The following is a 12,064-nucleotide window of genomic DNA, read 5'->3' on the forward strand; positions in this document are numbered from 1 at the left end:
AATGTGCTGACAGATATTGAAGATGCCAAGAAAAGAAACGAAAGTCAAATTAGAGATGATGTTCAAAATTGGATCGAGGAGACCAATATTCTAATTCAGAAGAACACTAGAATAAAGCACACATGGTCTTATTGTTGGCGTCCTTACTGGCAATACCGATAAGGGAAGAGGCTGGCAAAAAGAACGTTAATCATTAAAGATCACATCCAAAAATATAACCTTGATGAAAGAGGAGTTGCACGTCCAGCTGAACTTCCAGGTATGAAGTACCATGCTTCAAAAGACTTTATTGATTTTGAGAGCAGAAAGACAAAATTAAGCAACTTGTGGGAGCATTAGAAGATGGAAATCATTACATAATTGGATTACAAGGGGTGGGGGAACGGGTAAAACCACATTGGCAAAACAAATGGGCAAACAAGTTGAAGAATCCAAAGCATTTGACAAGGTCATCTTTATTAAGAAAATCAAGCAGCAGCAAGTGTTTTGCCAGAATTTGCAGGGGTATAAATATTAGACTAATCATCAAAAGAACCAAAAAAAAATCTGACTTATTAATGGTGTTGGTTAAATTTGCAGGGGTATTTTCTTTTACTAGCGAATTTAACCTGTCCATAAATTTGACTACTGCAAACTGACTGACTTATTAATTATGGTGTTGGTTAAGAGCTCCAAGGAAGCAATGAAGACAAGTGTTGAAGTTGCATCATCAATGGTACATCTCCATCTCATTCTACAATCACAAGAGCATAGTTTCTCCACATCAAGCCTAAGTTTTCTAAACAAAATGCACCAAATAGAACATAGGAACATGCTTAGAGATGACTAGCTTTCTGTTTTTCTAATAAGTCATTATTCATTACTATACAACTGATACATTTGATAAAGCCACAATGGCGACTTCACCAAACCCTTCAAACATCTAAAGTTAGCAAGGATTTTATGTGCACATAAAAAGAAGAAGAGAAATTAATGCATAAATAAATTCTATCTTTTGATGTGATAGAGTAAAAAGGAGGAAACAGTGAAAAAAATTGAAACTAAGGATCCTACTCTAGCATTAGAGAAACAAGCACCAAAAGGTTCAATACCACAATTGAGAAGGGCAACTTCACCTGTAAGTTTATTGATTGTTTGACTATTTTCAACATGACCGCAAGTCTATTTTAAACTTATAGCATGTTCAGTATGTCTTCTAATACCAATGCCAACAAATGTAAACCATATGTATAGTCTCAAATTTAGTTTGATTATTTATAAATTAACATGTTTCTAGGAAAAGAATTGAATATTGAACATAGAAGATATTCATGAACTAATGAAGTTCCCTTAAGTGAAATACTTAATTCTATCTCTCACTGTAATTCAGAATTACAAAGAAACGGAGGAGGAAGTTAGCAGTATCCTTCCTGATCCTGATTCAAAGTTACTAGCAACAACTTCAAGGTGAACAAAGTTAATAGCCCATATATTTAAATGTGCTTCAAAACAAGGATTTCTCATTGAATGGAAACATAACTTCAATCAATTTACGAAGTTGCTTTGTTAAACAAATGTCTATTCGGAGATTAGAAACAGGGAAAAAAGTTGTAGGAACGGCCTCAGAGTCATCGGTTACTACAACTTCAGAGTTATCCTTTGATATTAGAGGAGAAACCACATAATCAAACTCTATATCTATTATTGACAAGAACTTGTGTTCCTCGATGTAGGGGAAAAAACAAAAAAAACCATCCTGAAACAGCAATTTCTTGATATCTTTCATCATGCAGCCAAAGTAAAGAATTAACTGCACATGCAATAAATGAAACTGAAAAATATTTCCTTTCTTTTGCCTTTCTTTTTTTTTCAGATTACTCAGGGTATCAAAGAGATAACAGAATCAAGTCTTCAAGAGAATTATGCAACGGAGGATGCCATGATAGCAATTCTACCAACTGATTCAAATTCAAGGAAGCAATCCACTAGACCATTTGTCGACGCTAGAAATGATTTTGCGCAAGTAAGTCCACTGCCCTTTTCTAATACAGCAACATCTGAACTATACCGGATATTTCCCAATTCAATTTCATCATAAGCAACTTTGCTGGGCCAACAGCAAGATCTTGGAGAAGCAAAGATATCCATTGAAGTTTCTCATAAAACCAAAATACCATTTAATGATGATGTGCGTTATAATTAAGGTATCCCAACAGTTTTTGAAGTTGCATTATGATTGCTAGCCACTCTTTTGCGCTGCACAGAGTATTGATGTCATAGTAAAAGAAAAAGCTCAAGAAAGGCCTACCTCTAAGGATGCTATATTAGAAACTCTGTTCGCTGATTTAGCATCGAGGAATTTATCCGCAGCATCAATCACTACTCTACAAGAGGAGTTTCCATTGGTTATTGATTATTTTGTTATGCCTAGGAATATGCTAGATGGCTAAAAGAAAATGTATCTTTTTTTTTTCCACTGCTTGTTTTAGGATTTGACAAAGAAAAAGTCAAGTGGAACAATCATGATAAACCAGCAGGTACTCACAGAAAAGACGTCTGTCGTATGCTTGAACTCTTCACAAAAGATAGAAGCTAGAACCTAATGGTTATAATTAAATGACCTCACACGTTTTCGGTACTTATGCACAGCGTTGGAAATATTCAAGAGGACATCACCATTATGAAAGTTAAAACAGATGCATCTTTTTATTCACAAGTAGAGGAATCACAATCTAGTCCATCTACAATGGTAAGTTTTATTTATATAAGTTTAAATACCAAGTACCACTCATTTACATCTTTGTAAATCAGTATCAAAATATCGACAACACTTATATGGGCTCAACCAAATTTTCATTTTGCAATAAAGATAAAGCTAGATTATAATTAAAGGGCCTAGCACACTTGTACATGTATTGGTACTTTTACAGAGTGTTGAAAGCATTCAAGAGGAGACTACAACAATGGAAGCTAAAGGAGATACTTCCTCTTTTTATTCACATGTAGAGGCCTCACAGTCAGGTCCATCTGCGATGGTAAGTTCAGTATATAATGATGCAGAACTTTGGAGTTTATGTATTCGGAAATGCAAGACCAATGAATTTAAATAACTTGTGATTTCTAGGTTGCTAGTATGGAAGAAATCGTGAAACAACCCTTTCAAGAGCACAATTCAAATGAAAACGAAGTAGCAATTCAATCATCCAATCTAGAGTTAATGAACCAACCAAGAGGATCATCGCATTTGCTTTTTGAAAAAGAATTTGCACTGGTAACTACATTAATTATATAGAAATTGAAGTCTGGTAGATTGTTTTGCTTTTGTATATCCATAACTATAGGATTTAAGGGAGGAAAACAATTATATCATTGATCTTGTCTCCGACTACTTTTCTGAGCCAATATAGATATGATGCTGGGAAAAAATCGTTGGTGAGTAAATAGATAAATTATATGACATAAATGCAGCATTATAAATCAAATTTTATCTTTTCACCTGCTTATAAATAGGGAAGAAGGTCGTTAGACTAATTTTTCATTTTGTGCCACGCAGACCACTAAAGAAATAAGAGGCATAAATGTTAGGATGGACCAAATACTCCTATGAAGAACAACACAAGCCTTCCTGATGTTATTCCCTCTTCCCATCATCGTGAGTATCTTTCTGCGATGATTTCAGATTCTCCTTCAGTCATGTGGTAACTTTCTTGGCTGTACACATGTCAGAATCACAAACTGGTGTTGCTGCTTCTTCTTCTCCGACGCTGGAGATTGGTGAAATTTTAGAACTGGTGGAGTTAAAAGATGACGAACCAGCTTTACTATCCAAAGCACTTGAGCTATATCCCCAGTTAAGGCTCTCTCATGGGCAACGTACCCGCTCAGTAATAGCTTTCTCATACAGAGTGCTGACTGATATTTTGGTCATGTTGGCAACCAAGACACCTCATGCCATTACAACGTCAGAGAAGTCGACCTTAGAGAAAAACTTGGGTACTGCAACATTTTTAGGATTTGACAAAGGATGGATTGAATCAGTTCGAGACAAAGTTTCTGGCAATGACATGTTTGATGTCACGAAGGTGGAAGAAAAAATTCAGGAGATGAAGGAAGAACTAGAGACGCGACATTATGTTGGAGCGAGTTCGAAAGCAGAGGGTAGAGTGAGTCTGAAGCAATTGATTCTCAGTTGTGGGGTCTGTTGGAAGATCGCAAGAAAGTAATAGAGAAGATGATGGAGTTTAGGGGGATAATAAGTGCCCAGGACAGAGATTTTGGAATTTAGCTGTGTTTCATTTGTGCTTTGTTATTTCATGTTTGGCTCAAAAAGACTGAAAAGTAGTGAACCATAAGCTGTACTGTGACCACATTTTCCCAGGTTCAACTAAATAACGAGACTTCAGAATTTTAAACTCACATGATGTACGGGTAAATATGGCCTTATATTTAATTCGTTGGATGATTGGTGTCTAACTGCTATTATACTATGATTATTGTGTGACTTGCATTCCTATGTTTGTTTGACCCTTTTGATTGGAGCTTCTCCAGACAACAAATGAATTAGCATTCATACGTTCTTGTAAGATTTTGCCTGTGTCAATATACAATCCTTTGGTCAGTTTTTTATAGCAGATATCGAGAAAGTAATCGTTTTTAAAATCATAAAAAATCTTTTGTTAGATACGTGCAAAACTAAAGTGGCATCATATGTTTATCAACACAACAATCAACTACTGAACAACTTCTAATATACGCAGACATTTTAGATAATTAAGAAATGTAATTAAACGTCTTGAGCAATTGAATAAGATGAACGAAAGTGAAGCAGAGAGATGAATAGGATGAATGAAAGTGAAGGAGGCAGCTTGCTTACGTGAGGGGATTGCTTCTGTAATTTCTGTCCTCCGCCATTTGACTAATGCCGTCATGAAAAATGTAAAAGTGGCATTTAAACTTGATTGCTCATCAGCCTTTGTCTCTTTCTCTGTTCTTCCATGGATTGACACTTAAATGGTCGGCTGATAGAGTTTAGAGCTTCAACTTTGCCTTTGAACAATAGTGCATGTACGATGCAGAGGCTATTTCATTTTCAATAGGCCAGTTTATTTCACATTTATACTTTTATTAGTTTCAGGCTATTTTACCATTACCATTATTGTGGTTATGATCAGAAGGTGAGAAAGAGACGGAACCAAGTTTATTTTCTATCACAGATTGCTATAACGCCAACTTTAAGAGTGAGAAAAAATAAATCAGCCTACTTTGGTCAAAAGTCAAGTCTATTGACAGCTCTATCACAATGATTCAACGAAACTATTGATGTGCTTCTCAACAACCGTTTTCAAAGTCGTTTCATTGTTTGCATAAAACAGGCAAGCTTTGAAAAAGATACACATTGTATTTTGTTGTTGAAAACGGCAAAAAGGAAATGCAAATACTTTTGATCATGTTTTTTCTGTTAAAAACTAACCAGCCTTGTTCACCAAAGAGAGGGGCAAAAAAAGCAGCCAGGCTTGCCTCTTTCATGTCTCTGCCCTTTGATCAATCAATGGCCCTGCCAATGCTTGTAGAGTCTCCATGTGAATGGTTCACGTACAGAATTACAGAAAAGGGAAAATTATAATCATAATTCAAAGTATATATATGAATTAACTTAAGCTTCTAATGTAGGCTATAACGTCACATTTGTCCAGCAAAGCATGAGGTTACTATATTATGCGATCTTTCAAATTTTATGAGACAGAATTAAAAAAAAAACAAACAAACAAAAGGGGATGACTAAAACCTCATAACCAGAAACTGTAAGAAAAATGCCAATCTTGTGGATTATCTATTTCCCTGAAAATTCATACGACAGTATATATTTCACCCAACAATATAATTCTCTTTCTTATTTGTCATCTTCACTAACACTTCAACAATTCCACAGCTCATTCTCTCCAGTATCTTCCTCACTCCCCATCCCTTCCTTCTTAAGTCTCCTTCGTGTCCCTTCCTTCTTCTTCCTAAACTTCAACAACCACAGTGGGATCTGATCCTCATCCTCAGTTCTTACCTTCACCTTCTTCCTCCATCCACTTTCTCAACTCCATACAAAGGAACCTCAGTTCTTACGCTCTGTGATTGCTTTCAACTAGCTGTGAAAACAATCGAGTGCTTCCACGCAATGAAAAGAACTTTTGAAAGTTTAATAAGCTTTTCTTTGATCAAACTTGGGAGCATTCTATCTTTAAGGTCAACTTTTAAGTCGTCTGCACCTTGACTGCGTCTTTTTAAAGAAGTCTTTGTGCCGCTGGCAAAAAAAAAAAAAACAAAAGAAAAGTATTTGTGCCTTGAAAGTTTGAAAGACTCCAATTTCACATATTATTGTTTTTAAATTTTTTTATGCGGAATAATATAATTTTTAAATCTAAATTTTATTTTCAGCTATGCATTTAGCTGCTATATTTTGACCTTTTACAAATACCAGAGCTCTGCTGTTAAGATCAAGACCATCCCTTTTTGTAAAGACCACAAAAAAAAAAAGGTAAACTAAAGAGAATAAATAAGATAATTCTGTTTGTATTGATCCTGAAAACATAAAGAGAACAAAGTAATAACTAATGTGATGATCACAAAAATTTAATAAATAATCATTTCCTTTATAATTAATATTTTAATCAATTATTGTAGATATGCATCGAGTGAGGTGGTGGCCTAGTGGAGTTTGTGAAGGCTGCTTACAATTGAGCATCATATCTGATTTTCATTCAAAAGTAGCGATTCAGCAAAGTGCTGGCAAGTCTAAGTAGCAGGTAATACGAACGTGTTATAATTTGAATTGACACGCGTAAAAGAATAATGCATTTTAAATGCTTAATTATTTGTTTTCCATCATAATACTTAATATATAAATTTGGAGAGCTAAAATGCATTTTCTCACTTGTGATGATGACATACATATCGACATTGCATGAATCTGAGGTATGTCAATGCTTGATTAATATAGAAATATTATTTTGTGTATATCTGATATAACTGAGGTTAGCACCCACATGTAAGTAACCTTATCAATTTTTAGGAAAGCATCTGCATCTATTAGAAGTAATTAAAGTTAGTGTTTCGAAATATATTTTTGTTCCTCCAATTTTAAAAGTCTTGTCATCAATAGCTGAACCTAAAACCTTTTGTATAACTTGTGATTTTTTTTCCAAAGGTTTTTCTTCTGTACTTGTCAGCAATTCCTTTTTAATTTCTTGATTGTTTATATTCAGCATACTGTAATGAATATTTAAGAAGAATATTTTCAGATTTATTCACGAAAGTTTCTAAACTTAGTTCACAATTGTATTGGAGTATGAAACAGCACACGTCCTTTAATGATATGAATAAAAATACTTTTTCTGGGTTGTACTTAGACTTTGTTACTTTTAAATGATATGAATACAAATACTTCTGGCCAAAAAAAAAAAAAACAAACAAATAAACAAACAGTAACTTCACCAAACCCTTCAAAATTATTAGTCATTATTCATTACTATCAGAATTGAGAAGGGCATTGTCATGGGTAACTTCATTGATTGTTTGACTATTTTCAAGAAGACCACAAGTTTATTTTAAACTTATTCGAAACTATAAACTATATTAATAAAATTATATAAATCTTTTCAATATTTAAATAATTTAAATATTGAAATAAATAAATAAAGAATTTTATTTGAATTGAATTGTTCGAATTGTATAATCGTCAATTACTGACATTGGTAAACGGCTTCTAATACCAATACCAACATATGAAAACCACATATATGGTCTCAACTTTAGTTTGATTATTTGTAAATTAACATGTTTCTAGGAAAAGAATTGAATATTGAACATAGAAGATATCCATGAACTAATAAAGTTCTCTTAAGTGAAATACTTAGTTCTATCTCTTGCTGTAATTCAGAATTATAAAGAAACAGAGGAGGAAGTTAGCAGAATAGTCCCTGATCCTGATTCAAGGTTACTAGCAACAACTTCATCTGCTTTTCAAGTGAACAAAATTAATGGCCCATATATGTAAATGTGCTTCAAAACAGGGATTTCTCATTTAATGGAAAGATAAGTTCAATCAATTGATGAAGTTGCTTTATTAAATCAATCAATCATTTCTTGATTATTCAGAGAGTAGAAACAACGGGGAAAAAACAAAAGTTTGTAGGAATAGGTTCAGAGTCATCAGTGACTACAGCTTCAAAGTTATCCCTTGATATTAGGGCAAAAATCACATAATCAAACTCTATATCTATTATTGACAAGAACTTGGATTCCTGTAGAATTATCTTAATATCTTTCATCATGTGGTCAAAGTAAAGAATTATCTGCACATGCAATAAATGAAACTGAAAATTATTTCCTCTTTTTTTTTTTTTTGTCTGATTACTTAGAGTATTATAGAGATAATGAAATCAAGTCTTCAAGAGAATTATGCAATTGAGGATGTCATGATAGCAATTCTATCAACTAATTCAAATTCAAGGAAGCAATCCAGTAGGCCATTTGTCAACTCTAGAAATGATTCTGCACAAGTAAGTCTCTTGCCCTTTTTTAATACAGCAACATCTGAACTACAATGGATTTTTCCCAATTCAATTTCATCATTAATATTACCAACAAGTTGCATCTAAATCTTCAATGCTTCAAATAGGAGTTGGAGTTTGAACGCTCAACACGTGAAGGAACTTCGGCTGGCCAACAGCAGGATCTTGGAAAAACAAAGATATCCATGGAAGTTTCTCATAAAACCAAAATACCACTTGATGATGATGTGCGTTATACTTAGTGTATCCCAATAGCGATTTTGAAGTTGCCTTATGATTACTAACCGCTCTTTTGTGCATCACAGAGTATTAATGTCATAGTAAAAGAAAGAGCTCAAGAAAGGCCCACCTCTAATAGGGATGTTATATTAGAAACTCTGTTAGCTGATTTAGCACCGAGGAATTTATCAACAGCATCAATCACCACTCTTCAAGAGGAGTTTTTATTGGTTATTGATTACTGTTTTATGTCATTTTTTTCAATTTAAGAAAACTCTAGTTGGGTAAAAGAAACTGTATCTTTTTTCCCCGTCTCACTGCTTGTTTTAGGATTTGACAAACAAAGAGACTAGAAGAGGGACAGCACAACAAACCAGCAAGCACTCGCAGAAAAGACATCTGTTGTATGCTTGAACCCTTCATAAAAAAATAGAAGCTAGAACCTAATGGTTATAACTAAATGACCTCACATATTTACAGTACTCATGCAGAGCGTTAGAAATATTCAAGAGGACATTACAACTATGAAAGCTAAAATAGACACAGCTTTCATTTATTCACAAGTAGAGAATTCACAATCTGGTCCATCTGCAATGGTAAGTTTTATTTATGTCAATTTAAATACCAAGTACCAGTCATTTACATCTTTGTAAATCAGTATCAATGCATCTACACCACATATATGTCCTCAACCAAATTTTTATTTTGTAATAAAGGTAGATCATAATTAAAGGGCCTAACACTTGCATATCTATTGGTACTTTCGTAGAGCGTTGAAAGTATTCAAGAGGAGACTACAACAATGAAGGCTAAAATAGATTCTTCCCCTTTAATTCACACGGAGAGGCCTCACAATCAAGTCCATATATGATGGTAAGTTCAATATCTGATGATACCGAACTTTGGAGTTTATGTATTCGGAAATGCAAGACCAAGGAAAATAACCTTATATTTTCTAGGTTGATAGTGTGGAAGAATGTGTGAAACCAGATTTCCAAAAGCATGATTCATCAAATGAAGACGAAGTAGCAATTCAATCAACCAGTCTAGAGCTAATGAAGCAACCAAGAGAATCATCGGATATGCCTTTAGGAACAAAATTTGCGCAAGCAAGGGGATTGAATTTTGTTAGATAGTTTTGTTTTTTGTCTTCATGACTGTTTGATATAAGGGAAGTAAACAATTATAGCGTTCATCTTTTCTCAAACTAATTTTTTGAACCAATGTGGGTATATTGCTGGGAAAAAATAATTAGTGAATAAATAGATAAATTATATGATATTAATGTCACTTTATAAATCAAATTTTATCTTTTACCTGGTTTTACTGAAAGCTTAGAAACAGAGAAGAAAGTTGTCAGACTAATTTTTCCTTTTGTGCTTTGTGGACTACTAAAGAAACAAGATACGCAAAATTTAAAGATGGACCTAAATCAGAAAAGGCTGAAATGGCCAACTTTGTGACATACTCTTGTGATTTTAAACCCAATATTCCTATGGAGGACAACACAAGCTGTCATGATGTTATTCCCTCTTCCCATCATCGCAAGTGTCTTTCTTTTTTGATGATTTTGGATTCTCTTCCAGTTATGTGCTAACTTTCTTGGCTCTGTGTGTGTGTGTGTGTGTGTGGGAAGCGCAAATTGATGCTGCTGCTTCTTCTCCAATACTAGCGATTGGCGAGATTTTCCAAGTTGTGAAGGGTGGAGAACTAGCTTTACTAGCCAAAGCACTTGAGCTATATCCTCACCTAAGGCTGTCTCGTGGACAACATACTCAGCCAATAATAGCTTTTTCCTACGGAGTCCTTGCTGATATTTTAGTCTTACTGGCTACCAAAACACCTTATACCATTACAGCATCAGATAGAACTGCCCTAGAGGCGAACTTAGGTGCTGCAACTTCTCCTAGGTTTGGCAAGGATTGGATTGAGCTGGTTCGGGCCAAAGCATTCGGCATTGACAAATCTGATGTCTTGGTAGCAGAAAAGAAAATCTCAATCATGGAGGAAGAACTTAAGAAATGTGACATTGCATTGGAACGTATGCACAAGAAGAGGATGGAAGCTAAAGAGAAGTTAGCAATAGCGCAAACTGAGTTTGAAGCAGTTGACAATCAACTGTCTGATCTGTTGGAAGATCGCAGGAACTTAGTTATGAAGATGGCCGTGTTTAGGAAAATAACAAGTGCCAAAGATAGGCCCTTTGGTATTTAAGTATGCTCACCTTTTGTTTCTGGTTGTTTGTGTTATGTCTCTGGAAAGAGTTAAAAAAAAAAAGAAGAGTGAAACACAATGCCTAAGACAAACCAATATCGCCCCTATGTTCCATTAAATGATGGTTGTTAGTAGAATTTAATCGCTGTGATCTATAAGTAAATTTGGACCTGTGCTCAATGCATGATTTGAGTCGAAAAATTTTGTAGGATTGAGTGCTTCAGTGCTTCTTTGAACAGAAGATTTACCTAGTTGAAAGCTTAAGTATAGCAAGCCAACCAACTAGTTCAGTAGCAAACAGCTTGTGCAATGCCTCTTGATCCCAATTTTGTTAGGTTTCAATTAGTGAGGATTTTATTTGTCCATTGTCAAATATAAAGAATGAACCTTATGGCTTTGGGTTCAACTCTTGCACATAAAGCTTGCATTGAAAATTGGTAAAAAAGGGGGGGGGGAAGCTTTATTGCCCTTATGGTCATATTGGCTCAATGAAAACTGTAACATCTTACTCTATACACCAAGATGAAAGCAGATTTATAAACTCTGGTTGAGGGTTTATACTGAAAAGGTGGTATTTTTAAAACTTTTTATCTAACTTTGACTGAAAACTTCTAACTTTAAACTTTGAAAGTTTTGTATGATATAATAAGACCTGAATTCATACTACTTTGATCCAATAGTAGCAACTATTTATCAAAACTATAGAGATGTTACTTTTAAAAACTCTACTTTTCTGTTCCATCTCTATTAAATCATGTTTTGCAAGTCCTAAATCATTCTTGCCCCAGATATATCATTAATATATGTAGTTATGTATGCTAAGTCCCCAGTTATGCTAAGCAACCCCCCCAACACTCCTCCTTGGGGAGGTGCATGAATTTACATAACCTCACCAAAATGAAATATAAGCATCACAAAAGGAAGGCGGAAACAAACACATAAAACATTCAAGATTAATTAATTAACTAAACACTATGCTCTTCTCTCCTTCCACCTTAGCTAAGCTTCCACCAGCTTCTCTTTTCCTTTGATGAACTGGGCCCCATGGTTAAATAGAAAGGAGAGATGAGATTCAAAGAATCTCAATAACA

General features: G+C 34.4%; 2 protein-coding genes across 2 annotated transcripts in view; both read left to right on the top strand.

The window, feature by feature from the left end:
* The window catches only part of LOC114756600 (uncharacterized), an 83,529-nt gene that overhangs the window by 22,870 nt on the left and 48,595 nt on the right, over positions 1 to 12,064 (top strand). The gene's annotated exons all lie outside the window — the stretch shown is intronic.
* Positions 3,165 to 4,237, top strand: LOC114756612 (uncharacterized). The gene is made up of 3 exons (XM_028945557.1): positions 3,165 to 3,250; positions 3,533 to 3,631; positions 3,706 to 4,237. Exons 2-3 carry the CDS (start codon positions 3,583 to 3,585, stop codon positions 4,200 to 4,202), a joined length of 546 nt encoding a protein of 181 aa, XP_028801390.1. The 5' UTR covers positions 3,165 to 3,250; positions 3,533 to 3,582; the 3' UTR covers positions 4,203 to 4,237.

Source organism: Neltuma alba, unplaced genomic scaffold, assembly GCF_004799145.2.
Source record: "Neltuma alba isolate B1F8T4 unplaced genomic scaffold, ASM479914v2 tig00010438_pilon, whole genome shotgun sequence".
Taxonomy (NCBI): domain Eukaryota; kingdom Viridiplantae; phylum Streptophyta; class Magnoliopsida; order Fabales; family Fabaceae; genus Neltuma; species Neltuma alba.